General features: G+C 57.3%; 2 protein-coding genes and 2 long non-coding RNA genes across 7 annotated transcripts; 2 read left to right on the top strand and 2 right to left on the bottom strand.

Moving 5' to 3' along the window:
* The first annotated feature begins 957 nt into the window (after positions 1-957).
* Positions 958-14,533, top strand: CRBN (cereblon). 3 transcript variants are annotated; one of them, XM_036333348.1, is made up of 12 exons: positions 958-1,110; positions 3,827-3,939; positions 4,450-4,652; positions 5,181-5,330; positions 7,237-7,393; positions 8,305-8,367; positions 9,851-9,935; positions 10,458-10,573; positions 10,880-10,944; positions 11,943-12,074; positions 13,122-13,307; positions 14,037-14,533. In XM_036333348.1, exons 1-11 carry the CDS (start codon positions 1,044-1,046, stop codon positions 13,300-13,302), a joined length of 1,332 nt encoding a protein of 443 aa, XP_036189241.1. In that variant the 5' UTR covers positions 958-1,043; the 3' UTR covers positions 13,303-13,307; positions 14,037-14,533. The 3 variants fall into 3 exon arrangements, with proteins under 3 accessions (XP_036189241.1, XP_036189240.1, XP_036189242.1); XM_036333347.1 differs by having other exon boundaries at positions 13,122-14,533; XM_036333349.1 differs by lacking the exon at positions 8,305-8,367 and having other exon boundaries at positions 13,122-14,533.
* Positions 1,944-3,828, bottom strand: LOC118668403. Its single transcript, XR_004971657.1, has 2 exons — positions 3,054-3,828; positions 1,944-2,970 (listed from the first exon to the last, which is right to left on the bottom strand). It is a non-coding gene; the product is annotated as an uncharacterized LOC118668403 (long non-coding RNA).
* TRNT1 (tRNA nucleotidyl transferase 1) lies at positions 9,928-23,295 on the bottom strand. 2 transcript variants are annotated; one of them, XM_036333350.1, is made up of 9 exons: positions 23,249-23,295; positions 22,334-22,472; positions 20,884-21,077; positions 18,273-18,411; positions 17,817-17,943; positions 17,061-17,254; positions 15,842-16,095; positions 15,143-15,424; positions 9,928-10,893 (listed from the first exon to the last, which is right to left on the bottom strand). In XM_036333350.1, exons 2-8 carry the CDS (start codon positions 22,470-22,472, stop codon positions 15,176-15,178), a joined length of 1,296 nt encoding a protein of 431 aa, XP_036189243.1. In that variant the 5' UTR covers positions 23,249-23,295; the 3' UTR covers positions 9,928-10,893; positions 15,143-15,175. The 2 variants fall into 2 exon arrangements, with proteins under 2 accessions (XP_036189243.1, XP_036189244.1); XM_036333351.1 differs by lacking the exon at positions 23,249-23,295 and adding an exon at positions 23,077-23,216.
* LOC118668404 lies at positions 22,472-24,214 on the top strand. Its single transcript, XR_004971658.1, has 2 exons — positions 22,472-22,796; positions 23,591-24,214. It is a non-coding gene; the product is annotated as an uncharacterized LOC118668404 (long non-coding RNA).
* Positions 24,215-24,255: the final 41 nt, after the last annotated feature.

Here is a 24,255-nt window from a genome sequence, read left to right as displayed (position 1 = left end):
TCCCGCTGTGTCCGGGAAACACCTGCTTGCCCCCCCCCTCCCCGTCCCCCGCCCCTACTGCTCACCATCCAGCCAAGGGCGGGGAGTCCATTTTCGTCACCTTTTCTCTCCTCCCTCATCACCCTCACCCTCCCGCTGGGGAAATGTGTATTTCTTTCCCTCTCATCCCCGGTTCCTGTAAGGCAGGGCACCCAGCACAGGTGCCACGGACGCGTTCATTCCTGAGTCTGGGTCTTCGTGGACACGTCTGGATTGTCTCAGCTCTGGCCCTGGCTTGCAGGCCGTCTTGGCCTCTTTCTGTCCTTGGCTTCCCAGGTAGCTCCTCCACCAACCCCTTATTAAACTCTTTTATCCGTCGTTCTGTGTATGATCCATTGAAAGCCTCCTACTCACGTATCTATTATATGAAACATCTTTCCCAGTGAATTAATTTCCCAGCTTCTACATCGTCCCCTTCTTCATGATGCAAATAGTAAACGGACGTCATTTGCAGCGAAGGATGTATTTTCTAGAATTTGGGGACCCAAATCCTCTTCCTGCTTGTGGAAATACATTTACTGAGACCCTCATTTAACCAATTTTCCTTCTCTCTTCTAATTCCCATCCAGGGAAGCTGGACTCCATGGGCCTTGGTGGGTTGCAGACCCTGGACAGATGAAATGGAGGAGGAAGCGCCTGGCCAGTGAGGGAGGGCAGGAGGGGGATGGGGACAGACCCACAGATGGCAGCTTCTGTGACCCGGAGCAGCGCTCGGTGAAAGGGGACAAAAAGGCCGCCTGCTTTTCCAGCCCCCGCGGCTCCCTCCAGCACCAGCATCTGCTGCCTGGAGCTCTGGAGCGTGCTCTGCCCGCGGGAGCCGCCAGGGGCGCTGTGGAGCCGCCAGGGGCGCTGTGGAGCCGCCAGGGGCGCTGTGGAGCCGCCAGGGGCGCTGTGGCGCGTGCGCTCGCCCTCCCCGCGGGGGCCGCCAGGGGCGCTGTGGCGCGTGCGCGGCGGCGGGACGTAGGGCGCCGCCCCGTCCCAGCATGCTGTGCGGGTAAACAGACATGGCGGGCGAGGGGGACCCGCAGGACGCTGCGCACGACATGGGCAACCACCTGCCGCTGCTGCCTGGTAACCGCCGGGGCGGCGCGGGGCTGCGGGCGCGTGTCCGGAGCCCGCGGGCTGGCGCGGGGGTCGCCTGGGGCGGGGCTCGGGGCTGGGGTCCGGGGATGGGCGAGGCCGGGCGGGGCGCGGGGGCCGGGCCGCGGCCGTCACCACCTGGGCGCCCTCTCTCCGGGGTGACAGCCCGCGTGCCCCGAGCGCGCACGTCTCCGCCGGGCCCCGGCCGCACTGTCACTGCCCGCGGTGACCGGGCGGCTTGGTGCAGGGACGGCCCGGCCCGCGCTTTGTGCAAACCCGCTGCGTGCGGGGCCGACTGCCCTCCCGGCGCCCAGTCCCTCGGAGACGCCGCGCGGCCCCCGCGGTGCCGGGGGTGGGGGGTGCGAGGAGGCGGCGCTCGGCCTGGCCCTCCTGGGAGTGACAGTGACCAGGGCCACCTGGGGCGCGGGAGGGGGCGCGGGGCGTCTGGAGGCTCTGGAGGCGCGGGCCCAGGGCGGGGCGGGGCCGGCTCAGGCCCGCCGGTGGGTCGGGAGGGGGAGAGGGAGGGGAGAGGGAGGGAGAGGGAGGGAGAGGTGGCTGGGTGCCTGCATCGCATGCCGCTGGGTTGGGGGCGTAATTCCGTCGCCTAAGGAAAGCTGTGCTTGGAGGGTAATTTGTGCACCGGAGCCGCCAGCAGCCCGGTCGGCACCTGCCCCACCCGGAGGGCCCGGGAGGATGGCTCCTGCGTGACCCCGCCTCGGACTTCACTCCGCTGCCTCCCGACAGTTAGGGTTTGTCCAAAAGTCAGAGGGAGAGGCCCAGGGAGCTTGTAGATGCGATCATAGTGCTTTTCTGAATCTTCTGGGAATTTTAAAAATTTATCTTTATTGTTGAACGTGTAACAGATGTCCCCTTTGCATATGGGCATTATTTGTAAGGAAACATTGGGTTGTCCATACCCCATGCACTATGAGTTGTTTCAAAGAATAGTCCTCTTTAAGTGCCAAGGAAATAGTTAACTAAGCTGCAAAGAATCTATCCTGGCCAAGGAAACACTGGCCGATAAACCGCCCCATAGGGGAAGTGGGGTTCAGCCTTATTTATGAGAAAGGCTACCACAGGGTGTCCCTGAAAAATGCTTACACTTGGAATAATGATTAATTCCATGGTTCTTCCTTTTCCGATTTAACCCATTGGAATTAATCATTATTCCAAGTGTCTATACATTTTGTGTGTGTGGGGGGGGGGGGGGGACACCCTGTATATGTAAGGAAATCATTTGGAGACTGGAAGTCAGAATGGGTAAAATGTAAACTTAAAACCATGGAGTCTAGCCGCTGAGCTAGTAGCTGACCTGCTCAATTTTCTCTGGTGCAGCTTGTGGGCCTCTCCACAGGCCAAGTGGAAGCCATGCTGTCAGGATTGTAAATACAAGGAATTAGATTCAGAGCATCAGACGTTTCCCAAGTCCCCTGAGGGGCACAGCCTCCCCCCCGCCCCCCCACCAGTGGAGCAGCCCGGGTAGAGGTAGGAGTCGCCCGTGGTTGGCAGCTGGCATGAGGAGGACAGACCCCATTTGAGAGATGAGCACCTCTTCAGTGCAGCTTTTTCTAACTTTCATACCCCTTGTTAGTAACGCCAGGGTTTAAAGCAGGGCAGCTTCGCTTTCATAACTCACAAGTTCTGTGTGGAGAACGCTTTCTGAGACATTCCTTTTAAAATGTTTTATGTTGCACGCAAGCTTTACAATTTCAAAGCAAAATTGGTATGAAGATGCTTGCAGACATTTCATTCTCCGGTAGCGAGTGGCAGCCAGGGAGATGAGTCACTGCTATGAAAGTCCTTCCGCCTGGGAATGTGCGGTCATTAGTGGGTCTCCCTCCTTCCTGTTTCCTGTAGGATCATTAAAGAGAAAGTTTGAAAGAACCTTACAGATTCTTACTCATTCCTGTCACTCTTCAGATGAGGAAACTCACGTTAATCATTCCAGCTGGAATGAGCTGTCTTGCGTGTCTGTCACACAGAAGGATTTCAGCAGTGTGTGCAGATGCCCCTTTAAGGAGGGGACCCCGTCCCCCTGCAGTGGGGGCTGGGCCAAGTGCGTTCCTTCCAACAGGGAGGCCACAGTGGAGAAGCCCCACAGACTCGCCCTCGGCTGGGTGGTCGGTCGGCGTCTGCCGTGTTGACGAGTCACATTGGTAGCCTTTCACCTCGGGAGTCTTCCTCCCGGAACTCGTAACCTCAGTCTAATCGTGAGGACGCATCAAACAGCATCAAACAGGATGCCCGACAGAACTCCAGCTGGAGAGGGAGGAGCCGGCGAGGCCAGGGAGACGGTGACTGTGACGTGGCCTCCTGGGTGGGACCTGGGGCAGTGAGCGGACGTTAGCACAAACCAAGGAAACCCACATACAGGGGACATGAGCCAGCCGACTCCTCGGGGGGACACGTTAGCTCTGGAAATGGATATGAGGAGTACAGGAACACAACTTTTCTGTAAACCTTAAACTTTTCTAAAACAGAACTTTGGCCAAAAGCAGTAGTAAGAGGCAGAGCCGGGGCCAGACCCTGGCCCTGCGGCCTCCTCACCATCTGCAGGGATCGCCAGGCGCGAGTGGGACCAGAGCCCTGTCCCCCCGGGCTCAGACCCCGGAAGGACTGTGCCTGCGGGAGGGAGCGCGGCTCGGACATTGTCACCCACCGGCTTGTGCTCATGTATCTGGTTTCTTCTCACCATGTTTTTTTACAGCAGAGAACGAGGAGGAAGATGAACTTGAAATGGAAGTGGAAGACCAGGATAGCAAAGAAGCCAAAAAACCAAGTGTCATAAACTTTGACACCAGTCTGCCAACATCGCATACGGTACGTCGCTCAGCGGCAGGTCTAACGGACGCGTACAGCGACCTGCAGGGGCAAGTTCTCAGCGGAGGGACCGGTCGGAGCCTGGCTAGCGCTGCTCACAGCAGAGCCGGGTCCCTGGGACTTGCCAGCAGTTTCACCCCTCGTCCTGCTGTCACCCTTTGAGGAGTGGTCCCCTTCGTTGTGTGTTTCTGCTGGTCGTGGAGGCACAAGTTACTTACTCTCTGCACCACTGGGCACTGGGGCGCTGCTTACCCCCCTGACCTCTCACCCTGTCGTGTGTGATATTTGGGCAGAGAGCTGTTCTTATCTCAGTCAAAATGAAGTCTTTTGAACTAGAAAAATGGGCTTGGAATTCTAAGAGCCAGAACTAGACTCTCATGGGGGATGCTGATGCCCAAGGTCACTATTATTTGAGAAAAGTTAGTGCCCTCTGTGTATGTTTCCCCGGGTTTGGTTTGAGTCTGTTGCGTGCGCGTGCTGACGCCGTGTGACGACCGTGTCTGCCCGCAGTACCTGGGGGCCGACATGGAGGAGTTCCACGGCCGGACCCTGCACGACGACGACAGCTGCCAGGTGATCCCGGTGCTGCCGCAGGTGGCGATGATCCTCATCCCGGGGCAGACGCTGCCCCTGCAGCTCTTCAGCCCGCAGGAGGTCAGCATGGTGCGCAACCTGATCCAGAAGGACCGGACCTTCGCCGTGCTCGCGCACAGGTGAGCCTCCACGGCTCTAGAACCTTGCCTGTGAGGCCAGCCTGCGTGGGAGAGAAAGGGCCTTGGCATTCAATGTCAAGGGTGGCTTGTGCAAAAGGACGGCCGCTCTCAATTCCCAAGGTGTCCATTACGGGCCGGGTTAGCTGCAGCTGGATTCAGGTGTCCCGTGGCAGCTGCAGGAAGCGGGCGGTGGGGCGGGAAGGAGCCGTAGTCCCACCCCGGCGCGGTGTGCTGGCAAACACGCAGCAGGACTGAGGGCTGTGGGGCAGAGGAGCATTTGCTAGGGGCCGAAGGGGTCACCGTGAGCCCTGGTCGCGCTCCGGGACGGGAAGCCTGTTCTTTTCCTACGTGTGCTCCCGCTTACGTGGCGAGGCTGCCGCCTGTAGCCGCATCCCCGGTAGCATTCAAGTGGCTTTGCAGTGAGGGTCGATTCCTGTAAGTTGCTTTCCCGGGTGCATTGCTCTCGTCAGCTTTGCGTATTTAAAAATTAAATGTTCCAACGGTTTCCTTCTGAAATCTGCCTGGAAGCAACGCACAGGAGAGGGAGGCGCAGTTCGGAACCACCGCGGAGATCTACGCCTACCGGGAAGAGCAGGATTTTGGAATCGAGGTGGTGAAAGTGAAAGCGGTCGGGAGACAGAGGTTCAAGGTCCTGGAGCTGCGAACACAGTCGGATGGGTAAGAGCCGCCGCCCCTCAGAGCTAAGCAGACGTCTCCAAATGATGTGTGGTGTGCTTCTCGTATTTCTTTACTCCCCTCACCTTCCAACTCCCTAACCTCTGACTAGTTCTCTTTCCCTGGAAGCTGTGGCCAGTGGTTCCCAAGGTTGCTGTGCATCAGCCACCCAGGATGTTTGTAAAACTGCAGCAGGCCGAGCGCCTGCCTCATGCCCATCCTGGGAGCCCCTCCCCCAGGGCCCCCGGACGGAGCTCCCTGGAGGTCAGGGCAGTAGGCAGACCCACAGGGCAGTGCCATTGGGCATGGCTCTGGGCAGAGAAAGGGTGGAGCCCAGAGGCTCACAGGCCTTCTGACGTTGAGGAATTGTGGGTATTCTCTTTCACCAGTTACTTGGCTCAGCCCTTACAAGGAATCTAAACTCATTTAAAAATCCAGTCCACCTTAATTTATCCTTTTTAACACACACACGCACACACACACAAACACACAAACGTTCGTCCTGATCGCTGTGGGCATACCTCGTGGGCGTGGCCCGGACTCTGGCACAGGGGACTCCCTGTGGAGAAGGATGCAGGTTCTGGGTTCTGCCCAGGACACTCAGAGTGGACACGCACACTGTCACAGGACGTCTGTCTGTCTCCCTCGGGGGATGAGCTGCTCGAGGACAATGGCTGAGACTTTTGCGTCCATACTTAGGCCCAGACCTTTCGCCTGAGTGGGCGGAAGTGTGTCCCGAGGGCCCTGCCCTGAGCCCCTGAGCAAGCTGCTTGTCACGTGGATTGCACTAACACTCCATTCTCACAGTGCTTCCTGGCCTCATGTGCATAAAATATTTATTATTAGTGAGCACTGTTCCAGAAACTAATGGAAACTGATTGGGGGAGTGCATTTCTGAGCCTGTCTTGGTATCAGTGACTTTTGATTGTGGAAAAACCGTTTGAACACAAGGGGGCAGCAGACCATTAATTGTGACGCAGGTCAAGGCATAGCCACCTGAGGAGCACACAGCCGGGCTGGGCCAGCTGTGAGGGCATGGTCTCCCGGGTGGTGTCAGGCCCCCGCGGAGGCGCTTGTGGGGCGAGGCTGTCTGCGTGGGTGAGTGGCCGACACGGGACACGGCAGACCCTGAGCCTGGTACCCAGGGTTCTGAACTCCGTGCGGCGCTCAGTGTGCTGCTTGACCTGTCGGTGCACTGGCGCCTCCTCCCGGCAGAGCCTGCAGGCCCCCAAGCAGACGGCTCGGCACAGCCCTCCTGTGGGCGTCCTTCCCCGAAAGGGCCCGCAGCAAGGCCGTCTCAAGTAGCCTTCTGGAAATGGGGCTTTGCTGTCGTGAGAGTTGAAGTAATGTTTAAGTAAAAAAACATCATGTGTATTTTGATTCTTTGCACGTTCAAGTTAAACATTTGATGAGAAAAGAAATGCACACGGAAGTCAGGACTGCAAGTACTTCTCTGGTCTTTTCAACTCCTCCCCGGGCACGGGGTCTTGTTTTCCGCTCCTTTTTCTCCCCTCCTCAGGGTGGGTGATTGGAGGGAAAGGGGAGATGGGACGGCAGGTGTCTAATAAATTAATTTACAAGCATCAGGATATGCAACAGTAGTTGGTTTCGTGTTGATTTTTTAACTTGGCTTCATTTATAGACTGCATATTTACCTGTAATGTAACAATCTTCCTTTCCATTCCACCCTGAGATTGGAAATCTGTTCCTTAGGTTATCTTTGGTTTGAACTTTGGTATGATTTATGAGATATAGTATGTTTGAAAAACTTCTGTATCTTAACATCAGCATTTGATGAATGTTTTTTAAAAAAAAAAATTTTGAAAACCTTAGTATTGAAAATTAGCCTCATGTTTAGTTTGAGTTAGTTGACCTTAAAAGTGACCCCGTGCCTGGTCCTCGCTCCCAGAATCCAGCAGGCGAAGGTGCAGATCCTGCCCGAGTGCGTGCTGCCCTCCACCATGGCCGCCGTGCAGCTGGAGTCCCTCAACAAGTGCCGGATGGTGCCGGCCACGCCCGCCTCCCGGGAGGACCGCTCACACACGTGGTGGCAGAAGTACCAGAAGGTGAGGGCTGGTGTCCGCGCGTCTGCAGGAGACACAGGCGCGTGTCCTTTGGCTAAACCGTTCTTTCTCTGAGAAAAACAGCGGGTGAAGCCTGTTTCTACTCATTCGCGAGGTGCCTCCGTTCTGAGTAGAAATGGTATTTATGCTTTCTGCCTGCAGGAAAGATCGCTAGATTCTAAGTCAGAGTAAATTGGCTTTTGAGATGTACCTCTTAAAAGCCTGGGACGTTTGCGTTGTAACCTGATAAACCCTGCGTTGACCGTCCCTTACTGTGTCCAAGAGCGTAGTGAAGGTTTAACTTTGATGTAAATGCGTAGGATTGTTCATGAAGCGCCTCTGGCAGGGTCAGTGTGCACCACCCTCCTGTTCTTGGGGGTGAATGCACCCCATTTCACGACTCCCTTGCAGCTGGCGGGGGGGGGGGGAGGCATCGGCTCGTGACTGGTTCCTGGGGACGCGCTGACCTTGGGAGTCCGTGTCTCAGTCCGGTGTCTAGAAGATTCCTGTGGGAAGTTATCACTGGGAGGCTCCCAGATTCCCGCAGCCGCGAACGAGGTTCTGAAGGGTGGGCAGTGCTGACGCTGCAGGTTTGCAGGCAGCTGGCAGCCGGCAGCTGTGTGCCTCACGCCTGACTCGGCCCCTCACCCCCCTGGTTGGCTCTGGCAGGCAGGGCGATGGCAGGGTCACTTGAAGTTGCTGTGGGGAGCACACCCCGATGGGACATGGGCTCCTGGACGGGTTTGGGGAGCCGAGACCCTGCTCTCAGCTTTGGGGGCCCATGGCTTGTTCAGTTCACAAGGCCGGGGCGGCATCGAGGGGGGCCTGACCCAGGCCTGGCCTTAATCCGCTCCCAGGCACGGGGTCTCTTTGTTGTGTGGGATCACTACCAAGTGACTTCTTTCTGGTTTCAGAGAAAATTTCATTGTGCAAATCTGACCTCGTGGCCCCGCTGGCTGTATTCCTTGTATGACGCGGTAAGTGACTCACCTTCAGCTTCCTGCTTCTGGGTGAGCCGCGGCACACCCAAGGCCTTAGAAGAAAACATGGCTCGTACTCACCGTGTCGCACGCTCAGGCTGGGCCGTTCTCTGCATTTGAGAACAGGCAGGCGTCCGACTCCTGAAGAGGCTGTGCCTGTTGTGTGTAGGATTTTTGCTTTTCCTGGTTTCTTGTTTTTTTAAAAAAAATATATTTTTATTGATGTCAGAGAGGAAGGGAGAGGGGGAGAGAGAAGCATCAGTGATGAGAGAATCAGTGATCGGCTGCCTCCTGCACGCCCCACACTGGGGATTGAGCCTGTAACCCAGCCATGTGCTCTGACCAGGAATCGAACTGTGACCTCCTGGTTTGTAGGTCGATGCTCAACACTGAGCTACGGGCCGGGCCTTTCCTGGTTCCTTAGCCCTGGTAACCTCAGGACCAGAGACAGAGATGGTGTAGGGCAGGGATGGCGAACCTATGGCACGCGTGTCAGAGGTGACATGCAAACTCATTATTTTTGGTTGATTTTTCTTTGCTAAATGGCATTTAAATATATGAAATAAATATCAAAAATATAAGTCTTTGTTTTACTGTGGTTGCAAATATCAAAAAATTTCTATATGTGACACGGCACCAGAGTTAAGTTAGGGTTTTTCAAAATGCTGACACGCCGAGCTCAAAAGGTTCGCCATCACTGGTTTAGGGTTTATCAAGCCTTTGACATTTTGTTGGGTCACACGGTAGTTACACTTAGAAAATTAAAGAGTCCTTCAACAGTGTTTTGGACTTTTCTAAACAAGTATATTAACATGTATCTCCTGGTCCCTACTTGGTGTGCTCTCGGTCACATCCACAGTGGTTTTGCTTACGTTTAATGCCCAGCACCACTCCAACCCCCCGCTGATGCAAAACCCGGACAGGCTGTCAGAACAGGTAGAGGAATCAAGCGTGGTTTCTGTCCCTTTCTCTGAGGTTTGGGGCAGATCACTGGAGTGTGTGACATGGGCAGTGTGGCTGCTGCGCTTGGACCCAGTCCACACTCCACACGGTCACTGTTCCTGGGGGTCACGGTGCCCGCAAGTCCCACCTGGGGCTCCACAGTAGGTGCTGAGCTCTTAGCACCTGCACAGCCACGGAGGAGACCAGTTCACCACCAGCACCCAACACACGGGCTTTGTGCGCACACTGAGAAGGGGCGGGGAGCGCTCGCTCCTGCGCGTGGAAGTGCCTGCAGCTCACGGCCTCAATCCCGGGTGGAGGCAGGAAAGGCTTCCTGGGCAGGAGAGGAGGCTGGTGCCCCCGGAGCCCAGGGTGGCAGCTGCCAGGCCCAGCTGGGGCTTGGGTCATCCCCCAGGAGAAACGGACGCTGAGCTGGAACGCAGGTTTCACTAGCGAGGAGTGTGTGCGTTTTCTCGGAGCCGAGAAGAGGACAGTGATTGTAAATGCCTGAGCCTCATTAGGGCTCCTTTGTTTACAGGAAACGTTAATGGACAGAATCAAGCAGCAGCTGCGGGAATGGGACGAAAACCTGAAAGATGACTCTCTCCCTTCAAATCCAATAGGTAGGAAATGTTTATTGAACGGAACCAAACACATTCGGCTTCTTAACTAGTCTTTCTATCAGCTTCGAGAAGGACATACATTTCTTTTGCTTTGAGTCTTTAAAAACGAGTGCATTTAGGAAGTGGGATGACAGGTGAAGTGCTGGGAACCCCGTTTCCCACGGGCTCTCCCCAGCAGCCCAGGCTGCGCCTGCTCCGTCCCCTCCCCTGGAGGCGAGCTGGCTGACGGGACCCTGCTCGCGACCTGCACACGGCACCCTGTGCTCTGACGGGCGCTGTGTAGCCGTTTTCTGGTCTCTTAGCAAATAAACTCCTAACGCGTCAGACTTTGTGTCTAATCTAAAGAAGGCACTTAGAGGAGCGAGGCAGGAAGCTGCACCGTGCACCTCCCCGAGAGGACACGCGGGGCAGCCGGTCTGCTTTGGTGGCTGCAGGGGGGAAGTGTCCTCTGGGAACCCTAGAGGAGGATTTTAAGACACCGCTTCCCAAGTTTAACCCGGGAAAACCCGCCACGCCTCCAAGATTTTTCTTACAGAGTAGCTGCTTGTCTCCCCATCGATGACGTGCTGAGGATCCAGCTGCTGAAGATCGGCAGTGCTGTCCAGCGGCTGCGCTGCGAACTGGACATCATGAACAAGGTGGGCAAGCCCCCCAGCGCGAGGCAGCCGGGAGGCGTGGCTCTGGGGTCCCACCCGGCGCCTGCAGTGAGGACTGGAGGGGACAGCACAACCTGAGTATTTCCCTGGGGTCGTGGGAGCTCCAGCCGTTTGCCTTCCTGGGCCGTGGGCCCGTGTCCGCTCAGTGTGGACTCGGCACCTGTGGTGCCAGCCTCTCAGCCAGCAGGAGGGGTTAGGATGCACTCGGGCTCCTCAGGGGGTGTCTGTGACCTGTCATCGCGTCATCATGTGAGTGCGCTTTCCCACTAACCTCCTCTTATTTTCCAGTGTACGTCTCTGTGCTGTAAACAGTGTCAGGAAACAAAAATAACAACCAAAAATGAAATATTCAGGTGAGATATTTATTACGTTTTTAGTAAACTTCTGAGTACATTTTCCCAGCTGTCTTAACACAGTTATTGTCAAAACTATTTCCACCGCCCACACACTTCATCTCTAGTTCCTCAGCACGTGAACCGTGAGGGCCGGCGGCTCCCTCAGCCCCAGCGCAGGGACCAGCAGCGGAGAGGAGAGCGGACGTCTGCCTCATTCCCCGCTGGGATCTGTGTTCTAGGGCAGCAGTTCCCAGCATGGGGCACACGCCTCAGGGGGGCAGTTTGATTTTTAAATAGGCTATTTGAGAATGAGTTATTAACTGAATTTTTTTGCATCTCTTATGGTTCTAGGGCAGTAGTCGGCAAACTGCAGCTCGCAAGCCACATGTGGCTCTTTGGCCCCTTGAGTGTGGCTCTTCCACAAAATACCGACTTCTGTGCAGGGGCCATGACGCTTCAATCACACTGTACATGCGTGCCTGCACGTGGTATTTTGTGGAAGAGCCACACTCAACGGGCCGCAGTGTGCCAACCACTCGTCTAGGATATAGGAAGGACCTACCATGCCTCAGGCATCACAGTCTGTCCTGTTAAACATCGTTTTGCCACATTTAGCCCTGATCAAGCAGGGATACTCTGACCAGGCCGGTGCTGAGGGAGTGTTTGAACCGTTTATGCCACTTTCCTAACTGCTGTCTGCAGTGCCGGGCCAGCCGGGGAGATGCCCTGGCTGCACTGACTCCCACGCCGGGAGCAGAGCTGTGCCCTCACGGCGTTGTCTGCAGCAGGGCTGAGGCTAGCGCTGGTCCTCTGGCCAGCACGGAGAAGCGTAGGCTGGATAACCTGGGCGGGCTGCCAGCTCCTGTCACTCTAAAGCTCTGCTTTCATGTAAAGCTCACATGTCAGAAATCGTAGCTCTTGTAGGCTCGCTTCTTGGTCAGCCCGTAAGACGTCTGTCGGAATGAGGCTTCCCCCTCCCCATGTTGTGCTGACTGACCCTGTGCTTTCTGTTGCAGCTTGTCCCTGTGTGGGCCCATGGCGGCCTATGTGAACCCCCACGGGTACGTGCACGAGACGCTGACCGTGTACAAGGCCTCCAACCTGAACCTGATAGGCCGGCCGTCCACGCAGCACAGCTGGTTTCCTGGGTAATGTCCTGGGGACTTTTCCTTTTGGCTTTGCCGTAACTGGGCACAGAGATTTCTAAGTAGCGTTGCTACAGTTATAGCCCGAAGTAGACCATGGAATGAATGGTTCTCTCTCCACGCCCTTCACGCTGGGAGGGGCTGGTGCCTGGCCAGGGCTGTCCTTGCATCGGCTCCCTGATGTGGGGTGAGGAGGAGGTACGTGGCCCTGCGGGTGCCCTCAGGTTAACTGCACTGCCCGTCCCTGCCAGCCGGCAGCCTCCACCTGGGAGCCTGGGCGGGTCCCTCAGCCACATCCTCTTCAAGGGCCCGAGTGTCTCTTCTGCCACATCTGGGTCAGCCTTTCTCATTTGGACAAAATGAGCTGGGCAGGAATTAGTGGTCTTATTGTTATAATGGAGCTAGAACCATGGCAGTCGGCTTAACACCCTTTTCAGTCCAAGGACTAAAACTAGAATTAACGTGTTAACCTAAATTCTAAGCTTGGGAAGGCTCGGGTGAAAGGGCTGCGATTCCATGGTTTGGCGTGTCTTCCTGAAGGGCAGAAACACCGTGGCTTGTATTCTTTTTATATATGTTACTGATTTCAGAGAGGAAGGGAGGAGAAAGAGAAACACCAATGAGAGACTATCATTGACCGGATGCCTCCTGCACGCCCCACACTGGGGATGGAGCCCACAACCCGGGCCTGTGCCCTGACCGGGAATTGACCTGTGACCTCCTGGTTCATAGGTCAGTGCTCAACCACTGAGCCACGCCGGCTGGGCCTTGGCTAGTCTTTGACGGAGCCTTCCTATTTCAGGAGGTTCAGTTTCATGAGAACTGCCCACCTGAGAGCACTCCCCTTGGGGCAGCTGCCGCGAGGCGGTCACCTGTGTGGTCACACAGGAGCTGGACCACGTGCCCCGCAGGAACTCTGGGTGAGGGGCGTGCAGACCAGAGCTCTGTGTTCTCCCTGATGCTGAGAATAGGGCCCTAGGGCGTCTCTCCCTAAGCTGGAGGCACAGAGACGGCCACTCGCTGACCTTCCCTCCGCCCTTCCCGCTGCAGGTTTGCCTGGACGGTCGCCCAGTGCAGGGTCTGTGCCAGCCACATCGGATGGAAATTCACAGCCACCAAAAAGGACATGTTACCTCAGAAATTTTGGGGTTTGACTCGCTCTGCTCTGCTGCCCACAATCCCGGACACCGAGGACGAGCTGAGCCCTGAGAAAGTCGTGCTCTGCTTGTAAACATGGTAGGGCCCCAGGCACTTCGCAAGCTGTGGCCCAGGCAGTCCCCTGCGGGAACGCCCCTACTGGCTCCCAGCACAGCGACCCGGGAGGGGCGGCCTCAGCCGCAGGGCTTCGGAGGTTTAGCCTCAACTGCCCCGTGGGCGAGGGAGAGCCACCAGGACACTTGGTTTCCAGGAACGCCCACCTCCACAGGGTGTGCCAGGGCCCTGTGCAACCTGGGTCAGGCAGCTCGTCACGGAGAGACCGTCCCGCACAGAGCACGTGATACTGCTGGAGGGCGGCCCTGTGAGGCCGCGCGCAGAGCGGCGTGGGGTCCGTGCTCCTGAGGGCCACGCTCAGGCACCTGGTCCCAGCTGAGGGGCGAGGCAGTGGGTGGGGCTTCAGAGCCCTTTACAGGCCTGTGTTCCTCTCACCTTCTCGTGTCTCTGATCCTGGTTTGTAAATATTAGAGTTGAAAGAGGCAGCTTGAGCCCCAAAATACAGGTTTCATTTTTTGCGTGTTTGTTAGTAAAAACCCAGTATTGTGTGCATTTGCTCAGTGTCTGAACTGTGACACCGCTGGTTCTGCTCCCAGTGCAATCGGGACCTCGACCAGACACCATAGGAGCAGATGCTCACGTGCGTCCCCTCCGGGAGGCCAGACGCTGTCTTAGGCTGTTTTGTTCAGGGTCAATTGAAAAAAACCTCTAAGTAAATTTAAGAGCAAAACTAAAACATGTTCTCTGTTTAAGTGATGTGAAGCGCCTACGCGAGCAGATGGCGTAGGTGTAAGAAGTAACGGAGACGACATTCTCGCTACGCTGTTCGCCACTACCTCTGCTTGTACACGGGGGCTCACTGGGTGTCTCCCATTGGTGTGAGCTGTGGTGGTCTTGCTAGTCCTTTGCTGCTTCACCGAATTCACTGGGGAAAGTTCAACTAAGGGTAAAACGTGAGGCCAAAACCGACTTGTCTTTTACCAAACGTGCACCGTGCGGACTGCCTCGCCCACAGACGCCAGCGACCACCCTGCACGTGCCACCTCGTTCCAAACTCCACTGTTGTCCCCACCCTTTCCTGTGGCCCCGATGACCGCCAGGACCGGTGTCTGCCCGTCGCTCTGCACACCGTGCTGAGGCTAAACCAGTGAGGGCGGGACACGGCTGTGACACCTGCCCCTGAAGGTGTCATCTCAGAATGTTCCATGTTGCTCACTGACACTTGCAAATAAAATTCTAATTAAAGTAAACACGTGCAGGTCCTACTTTAAAGTGTGTGATACGTGAGGAACCCAGACGTGAAGCCGCTAAGCCTGCACACTTTCCCCTGGGATGCAGGGATGCCATGCGGTGGGTCCTGAGTGTGTCAGCGAGTGCTTCCCAACACCTGCACCCACAGACCTGGTCTGGGCTCCCTCCCACAGGAGCCCCGTTACACCAAAGGTTTCCACACCTCCTCTTAGCCGGGCTTTACAGAAGCATGGCTATTGCCAGTACAAAGATGCTCTGAGTGGCTACACAGAAAGGAAAACCAGTTATAAAATGTCAGGGTACAGCTAAAGCCTACACAGGTTAAGATGGGCAAGGCAACTAGCCTTCTCTCAGTGGGAACTGTGCCAGGAGAGCGCCAGTTCAGGGCTGTGAGACAGCAGCGGGCACTCCTGTGACACGGGGACCGTGGGAGGCCACGTGCAGAGTGGCACATGCCGTGCTCCCGAGGGGAGGCAGCCTTCACCTCGTGTCTGAAGTACGCGACTCGCAGAGTGTAAAAGGCTTTATTCTCTGAAGAAGCCTCGGCCGCCTTCAGCTGCTCCTCGAGTCTCCCAAGCCTCCCCAGGGCAGCGGCGCGAGCGGCTTACCGAGACGTCCTGCTGGTGGCGGCTCCCACGGCCTCAGCTCTTCTTTATGTGACTCAGCAGCTCGTCCTTCTCCATCTGGTAACCGCTCTTCTTCCACTGGTCCCGCAGCTGCTGCAGCAGCGCCCCGATTTCCTTCCCGGAGGAGATGCCCGCCTTCCTGATGTCGTGGCCGCTGACGGGGAAGGAGGGCACGGACCACTGCTGCAGGTCCCGCAGGAGGTCGGGCTGGCCCTGGTACTTCAGCAGCTCCCAGACGCGGGCGGCGGCGTCGGGCTCCCTGGACTGAGGGCCAGCATCACACAGTACCACACACATTAGAAAGCATGCTAAAGGCCCCCGCCTAGAGTTACATACATGCTCAGTGGGAAACTCTCAGTTAAAATACATGAAGTCCACAGAACATGTTGTGGGTCTTCGTGTTAAGTTAACTTTGTTCAGCCACTGTGGCTCAGTGGTTGAGTGTCAACCTATGAACCAGGAGGGCAGGGTTCGATTCCTGGTCAGGGCACATGCCCGGGTTGTGCACTTGATCCCCAGTGTGGGGCGTGCAGGAGGCAGCCAATCAGTGATTCTCATCACTGATGCTTCTATCGCTCCCTCTCCCTTCCACTTGGAAATCAATAAAAATATATTAAAAAAACAAAAAGTTAGCTTTACTATTAGGACGGACTGCACTGACCACGACTGGCATGTACTTACGTCTATAATGAAGTCCTGGTAGGGCTTCAGTGGTTCGGCGCTATCCGTTGCTTTAGTTAAGTCGTTCCTGTATTTAACTAGAAACAAGCCAAGGTTTTTCTCTTCTTTGGAAATCTTCAACCTCAAATCCAATTTTGTGACATCATCCTGCACTTTGAATAACGAGGCCAAGAGCGTCATTGGCTTTGGTGAAAGTCCTTCAACATTTCTACTGACTTTGTCAAACTCTTCCAAACTCGCATTAGCAGGTAAACCTGTCGGGACAGGAGCACTTTTCACTCGTCTGTACAGTGGTTACATTTAGTGAACGACACCCACACGCTACACCAGCCACTGCTTTGTAGGCAGAAACGCCCGTGGCCAGGGCTCAGTGTTGGTCCAATCTGGTGCCCTCCACCCACAGGGACTAGTGATGGCTGCTGGCCTCACCCCCGTGCCCAGCACACCGAGGGGAGCTGTGAAGCGTCTGTGTCCAGTAACTGGCTGAGCTGGGGGCAGAGATGGTGATCAGGCCCGAGGGACACAACCCAATGCAAACTCCTGGCCACTCACTGACGTGCGACCACAGGACACCCACTCCTTCAGCCCTGGCGGGGCTGGGCTGGTTGGAGCATCACCCGTGCACCAAAAGGACACGAGTTCAATTCCTCCTCGAGCATGTATGGGAGACAACAGACCAATGTTTCTCTCTCAAAAAACCTTAGACACAGGTGACGATTTAATAAAAGAGCATCCATCTGCTCCAACAACTGTCTGTATTCGAACTATCCAAGTTTCCCCACACAAGATGCACAGATAACCCGTTCTTTCTGAATGTAAATTATAAGTTACTAAGAAGTTGCTCTGCCTGCCTCTCTGAGTGCCTTGCATGTGTTAACTCACCAAACCAGCCTCATTAGAAAGAGGCTGTTACTTTCATCCCCAGGTTTAGATTCAGAAACTAACAGTCGAGGAACTAACCCGCGTCACAGAGCCGACAAGTGGCAAAGGCTCATTCAAACCCCGGTCTGGCCGCAGAGGCCACTGTCCCACTAGCCTACGCTGTGTCTGAGCTGTGTCCCCCACCCATGACAAAACTCTCCTACCTCATCCTCAAAGTTTATTTTAAAATATCCCACTGCTTCTTTGAGGATTCTTCACCTGAACTAAACACATGCCCTTACAGAATGCTGAGCCAGCGTTCCGCCCCCTCAGTGCAGGCACGTGCGGCCGGCCTCACCTATGTAGGGAGCCACGTCCAGGTCGTAGATGAGGTGAACCAAATGACTGACGTGATTTCCAACCAGAATCTTCTTCAGTTCCACCCAAATCCTCTCTCCTGATATTCCGCCCAGGCCTTTGGCATTTTCTGCAATTGCTTCCAAAGTCTCAGGGTCATGGTCACCAGGTTTGTCTACAATCCTCCCATAAAACCTACAAAACAGAATTCTCAGTGTATCCCACTGTCGGCACACCAACCAGGAAGCTGTTTCCAACCTCCCGGCACCTTCCCCACCTAGTGAATCACAAACACACAACCACCTAGGGTCTGTTCTCTACCTTCTCTTTTTTCTACATGAGAAACCCAAAAGCCAATAAAATACGAGTAACTTCTTAAAGCTGGCAAGAACCAGGCCGCCCGCCTCACTCACTCCTGTCACCGAGGGAGCTGAGCTGGGACAGGGGAGGACTGAAAAGGGCGTCCTTGTCCAGGCGCACAAACAAGGCCGAATGCAGCCTGAGCACCCCAGCCCGAACGCTGGCCTGTCACATCGGGAATGAATGATGTTTCCAATGTGACGTGCCTGTCCCTGACACTGGAGTGTTTCACAGCATCTCAGAACTGACCTCAAACCACACCCGTTCACCCATTCACCCTTGGCTATGTCTCCCCTGGAGACTCACTTGGGATGTCACCGCTTCGTGCACTGACTACTGTACATGTCATGGTCAGAACTGTATTCTGGTAATAACTATCGATTTTAAAAATTCTTACCTGAAATATCTTAAAATTCTAAGATAATCTTCTTGTATCCTCTTTTTAGCATGCCCAACAAATCGCACTTTCTTATTTTTTAAGTCTTCATAACCATTGAAGTAGTCATATAAAGTACCATCAAAGCCTGTTCGTCGGGAAAGGGGAGGAAAGTGACAGCTCAGAACCGGGAAGCAATGTGGCAGATCCACAAACGGAGTACCACTCAGCCGTGAAGAGGGATCAAACCTGCCACCTGGGATGTGGGCGGCCCTGCGGGCACTAGGCTAAGGGAGTAAGTCAGACAGAGCCCATGGCAGTGCCCTTGCTTCACAGCCGGCGGGCGGCAGTCGAATGCAGCCACTGGGCCCCGTCTCTGAGGCAGCCGTGCGGGCGTGGGCTGCAGAGCGGGCCAGGAACCAGGGTTCCCATGGCGGGCACACCAAGGACCGAGGTGAACACGCATGCCCACGTTACCCAGGAACATCGAGTTGACAGTGAGGTCTCGGCGCTCGGCGTCCTGCTGCCAGTCCGTCGTGAACTCCACCTCCGCGTGTCTTCCGTCCGTGACCACGTCAATCCGCAGGGTGGTGATCTCAAAGTTTTCGTTCTGCAGCTGTAATTACACGGTTTTCAGAAATGAGGCGTCAGGTTCACCGACGGGTTGGAAACAAGGGCGAGTCCTGACAGGAGGCAGTTCTTCCTTCTCAGTCGGCTGGCGCACAGGCACCCCGACACAGAAAGGCACCCAGGACAGCACAGACGGAGCCACAGGCTATTTTCCTAAAAGATGAGTCTGATACAAAAACGGCCACTGGGACAAGGGATGTGACAGGGGGAGAAGCCCTTACAACAGTGGATCCCGCTGCTTCTGTTTCAAGCCAGGCTGCTCTCTGAAACCTTCCTGACGGACCCCGTGTGCAGAGAGCTGTGTCAGTTACAGACTGTAACCAGTGAGCGAAGGGCTGACAGAGGAGAAACGGGGAGCGCAGCGGGCAGCTGCTCGCCCCTCACCCAGGAGGCTGCTGGGAGGCCTCCGTCCACCTTGGCTGGAGGGACCGTCTGCAGCGGTGAGAAGCCGAGTAGCTTCGTGACCGTGGCCTGCGCTGAGCCGTGAGAACTCAGCAGGGCCTGCGCACAGACGTGCACGAGTGAGAGGAGAGACGGCTGCAGTGCAGTGAGGAAGGGGCGGACGGAGAGGCACCTGCCACGGAGCAGACATGGCGGGGGAGCAGCAGGGAGCACATGGGGCAGGTGAGCAGCGCAGCGTCTCACATGCACACGGGCGCCTGGAATCTCCGCACAGGAACTGGGAGCCAAGCGAGCACTCCACGGCAGTTCTGGAATTCCTGTCTCACCCACTCTTCCCTAGGGACCAGCTGGTCTCACTCAGAATTCCAGAACGCAGGAGTCTGAGGCACAGGGAAGCGGCAAGGAAAGGGTTTGAGATGTGAAGGCTCTTTGAGACCTGCTGTAAACACAGGCTCCCAGGACGCCCCCCTCACCAGAGCAGTTAGCCCGCTGGAAAGGCCGAGCAGGAGCAGACACATCTTGGACGGCAGACGGAGAGGATCATGGGAGTGATCACCACGATGAAAACAAGATGAAGTGAAAAAAGTGACCAGGACCTGCACCCCTTCCCCCCCTTGGTTTTTAAAACGCCAGACAGCAGGGCTCTGCAGACTTCCCCCAAAGACACGCCCTACCCATAGCGACGTGGGTCCAGAGACATAAACCCTCCAGGTATTTCACAAACCCCAGACGACACCCAACGCCAGGGGAGGGCCCAGGACTCCCCATTTAAGTCAAAGGAAAGACAGAAACCGCTCAGAGGAGGGGAAGACACTGTCTACACGCTGCCCTAAGGGAAATAAGACAGCAGGAAGCTTTCAAAAGAAATTTTCTAGAAAAGACCATCAGGAACTTGACAAGACAACAAAATTTGCAAAAAGAATAGAAAGACTGGGTGGTCCAGTTATGGCGACCCGTGGAAAGCAAAGGGAGAGGTATGAGAATATAACAGAGGAGACCAAAGGCAAAACTAGGTTCGTCCCCGTGGTCCATGCCCAGCGTCACAGGAGTTTCCGGGGAGACAGTGAAGCAGGGTGAAGTGAGGAGGATGCGGGAGGCCCAGCTGAGGCGCTGTATGGTCCAAATGCAACGCGAGGCCCGTCAGCTTGAGAGTGAAAACACCAGGGAGGGAAAGACCACAAAGGCTTCCGGAAGGAAGCACCCTCAGGCGCCGTGAAGGAGAGGTGCGCCGGCAGAGATTTCTCCGGAGGCTCCGGGAAGGGCCGCCCCAGTCCCGAGTGAGGACTCCCCGCTCTAAGTCCACAGCTAACACAACCATCAGACCAGAGTGAGGGCGCCAGCAAGTAGGAACGCCAGGCGTCCAGGACACAGGCCGTGGAAGAGGGAGAGGAGGTTCCCAGGGCTGGCGCAGGGGAGCTGGCGCAGGGGAGATGGTGCAGGGGAGCTGGGGCAGCGGCGGGCGGCCCGGACCGTCCAGGTGAGGGCCCAGAACAAGGACTGAAGCTTGGTCGCTGGATTGCACTGAGAGAAAGGACCCTGGCAGTGTGACAGCCCAGGACAAATCGGGGCGCGCACACACGGACAGCGATGACCAAGAAAAATGCGGTTAACTGCAAGCACCATAAAGTCACGTGACACCAGAAATGTGGTCACAACAGGCCTGCGATGCGGCTGTGCACAGGCCACAGGGGGGCACGGGACGCTGACTTAACCCAGCACCAAGGACGATGCCCTGAGAAACCGCCACGGCTGGTGTGGCGCATCCCCTCCCTCCCTAGTTGGACCTCAAGTCAACAGATTCCGCCTGAAAACTGGGAAATCAACATGAAACACCAGGGCACAGAAAGGTGTTCGGGAACCTGCAGGCAGCGGGTAAGTGCGGAAGGAGCCCTGGGAAGGAGCGTTGAGGGGAGGGAGGGGAGGGGGGGGAGGGGAGGGAGGGGAGGGGAGCGGGAAGGCTGTCTCCCAGGAGCCTGGGTGGTTTGCTGGTCATCACTAGGAAATGTAAGCTGGGAAGTCAGGACCGGGCAGCGCGGTGGCTGCCGGCGCCCCTCACCCTGGCTGTGACGGTCCCGTGCTTCTCCCCCTTGTTGTTGATCATGCGGACGCCAGCCGCCTGGAACAGCCCCTTCATCTGCTCGGGCGTGGCGGTGGTGGCGAAGTCCACGTCCTGCGGCTTCACGCCGGACAGCAGGTCCCGCACGGCGCCGCCTGCTATCCGCAGCTCGTGGTTTTCTTTGGCAAATAACTCTGATGAGAAAGATATTTTTATTTCAAGGTGCTTCCCCGAAGGACCCGGGGGTACGTGGTTTTCCAGCCTGTGAGATCCAGCGGGACCCCCGCCCCAGCACCTCCTGTGGGCGTCGGAGGACAGGCCCACAGGAAGGGAGGGCCTCAGTGAACGACCCTCCCAGAGCCACTCCACTAGGGACGCTCTCCTGATGGTCAGTTCCGTGATGGTAGTCGAAGCTGCAGGGAGAGGCTATCTTTACGTCCTGATCACATGAGAGGTTCCCGCTCCCCGCTGCAGGCCGACGCCCGTCTCAGCGCACACAAGCTTGGCGCACACGGGCACGGAACTGTGGTGGCCGAGCTTTACAGAAAGAGGGGCTTCATGGAGAGTATATTTTTAAAAAGGTTTCTTCCTCTGAGGCAGGTATGTGGCAGGACTGTGATCGATGAAAACTACAGAAACCGTCACGGAAGCCCACCCCACCAGACTAAGGCTTAGACCCTGCACAAGGCCTGGGGGCCCAAGCGGCTCATCTCACCGGCATCACCCCTCGCCCCGTTAGCAGCCGCACGAGGCGCCTGGCCACAAGATTGGCAAGGGAAGCCCGTAGCCGATCCCCTGAGAAGTCTCCACCCGCACCCTGAAAACCGGTTAAATGAGCCCGTAAGGGAGTCAGCCCACTGGGCGGGGCTGCGGCCTGGAGGCCCCGCTGCTCCGGCTTCGCTCATAACCTCTCCCACTTCTACACTCTGGCTCCGCTCTGAATTCTTTCCTGCCCAAGCCAGGAACCCACAGCGGGCCATGCACCCGGGAATGCCTGTTCATCTCCAAATTTAAAAAACAACCACCAATATCTAAGCAACTTTTGGCAAAACCTGCAAAAATGGGCACGTTTAAGCGAGTGGCCGACCCTGTACCGTATGCAAGTACTTGGCACACAGAAAAAACACGCTTTGTGCTGGTCACGTCTTGCCTCTTGTGATTTCGCTATCACTTGGAATTACCTTTCTTTCCCTGGCCCAAAGCAAAAGCCGGCAATTCGGCCGGAACACGAACCGTGAACCGTCTGCTTCTTGGTGTACACAGGCCACCCGCCCCCGCCCCCCCCAACCTCCCCGCCGCTCCGCTCCCCCCCGCCCGCACCGCTCCCTCCCCCGCCCCCCAGGCTCCCCTCTCCCCCGCCCCCCCCACAGCCTCCCCCGCCGCTCCGCCCCCCCCCCCCCACTCCCCCGCGCCCTGCACAGGCTTCCAGCAAAAGGCAGCAGCCCCTCACCCGTGAGGCTCCTCAGCCCCTCCGTGAACAGCGACTGGAACTCGGGAGACTGCACCTTCATTGTGAACAGATGCCGCTGCAGGAGGCGCAGTCCGGCCCGGCCACCGCTCAGCCGCCAGGGGTGCAGGCACCTCAGCATCTGCCACACAAATGCGCGCGCAGGGACGGAATTTGAGAATTTGAAAGTGGCGGGAACGGAGGGGCACCTGCCATTTTATTTACCGACCGAGAGACGGTCGTCTCCTGTGCGGGTGGGAAACTGAAGGCACCCGTGGGAGGCAGGTCCCAGGGTCTCCGGAGCGGGGACCAGGCTCCCAGCGGCCCTCCCGGTCCCAGGCCTCCGAGGGGCGGGCCGCGGGGCACAGCGGGACAGGCTCGCAGGGACACTGGGTGTCCGGTGCCTGCCAGCCTCGCCCCCGCCCCGACATTCTGGCCGTGGGGCGTCCCGGGCCTCGTGAAGCAGGTGAGTCCCGGGACGGCCGCCCTCTCCCCTTTCCTGCCGGCCCTGACGCCCCCGTCCCCCGCCCCGCTCGCCGTCAGCACAGCGGCGATGCGGACACGGGCGAGAAGCGCTCCCCTGGGGGGAAAGCAGGTGTCCGGGCGCTCCCACCAGAAACGCGCCAGCGCGCTACCCAGCCCACGGCAGGCCGGCGCCCCCCGCGCCTCCACTCGGAAATCCCGCGGGGCCGGACCCCAAGGCCGCGCCCCCACACCGGGCGCCGGTCTGAAGGGCTCAGCGAGACCTTGGGGGTCCGGCCGCGCGGCACGGAGGGGCCCAGGGACGCCTGGCACCTCCGTCGGGTCCGGCGCCAGGGCGGGCGAGGGTCTGGCCACCCGGCCCGCGGGTCCCGGAACTGGCCCCGCGCGTGAAGGGCCCACCGCCCTCTTCCCGCCGCGCGCGCCCCACCCACTCACCCGGCCCGCCGCCGACTTAGCCCCACACGCACTTCCGGATGGTGGCGCCGTGACGTCACTCTCTCGCGCCGATCGGTGGCCAATGAAAAGTGCCGAGAGCGTGGGCGGGGTCCGAGGCAGCGTATGGGCGGGGCCTGGGCGGGGTCCGAGGCGACGCGAGGGCGGGGCCTGGGCGGGCTCCGAGGCAACGCGGGGGCGGGGCCTGGGCGGGCTCCGAGGCAACGCGGGGGCGGGGCCTGGGCGGGCTCCGAAGCAACGCGGGGGCGGGGCCTGGGCAGACTCCCCGCCCCCTGGGGGCCCCGCGGGACTGGCGCGGGCTGTTTCTGTCTTGTCTCCGCACAGCTCTCGCTCGCCCCCAGGCGGTCAGATGCGCGTCTGCACTGCGCACCTGCGTGACACTGGTTTCCTCCGTAAGACGTGGCTGCGGACACCTCCCGAGGTTTATGACCGCTCGGCAAATGCTACCCGCTGCTTTTGCCGGCTCCCCGACTCGCGCTGGACTCCTGACCATGCTGGACCCTAAGCTGTGCACAGGAAGAACAACACTTTTAATCATCGGAATCGAAGACACAGCGTCAAGACCTAGGCCGAGTGTCCAAGACGCACTCCCTCTAAGGGGCCGCCCTCCAGTCCTGGGCGTTACTGGGCGTCTTTCACGGTCCCGCCTGGCCTGTGCAGCCCTTGCCTTGCCTGGTCTGCGAGCTTTTGCTGCTGTCAGTGAAGAGCTTGCATTTGGCTCCTTCGTTCACCTTTTCCAAAGCAGGGAGCAGTGCGAGGGCGGCGAAGGAGTGGGGGTACAGCCCTCGCTCCCTAACGTGGGCAACGGCCACGCAGTGCTTGCGAGGGATTCTACCAGTTACCTTAACAAATACATGAAATCCGCATCTTACAGTGTCTTAATGTTTTAAAGTGGAGCCTTTTCAGTATAACTTAATTACTTAATTTCTCTAAAAATTTCCTTAAAATGTGTGTGCCATCATATTTCTGTGGCTTCCAGCGATCAGATG

The sequence above is a fragment of the Myotis myotis genome, unplaced genomic scaffold, assembly GCF_014108235.1.
Source record: "Myotis myotis isolate mMyoMyo1 unplaced genomic scaffold, mMyoMyo1.p scaffold_m19_p_13, whole genome shotgun sequence".
Lineage (NCBI taxonomy): Eukaryota > Metazoa > Chordata > Mammalia > Chiroptera > Vespertilionidae > Myotis > Myotis myotis.
The sequence above is the reverse complement of the archived record's forward strand: the minus strand, read 5'-3'. Positions and strand labels throughout refer to the sequence as shown.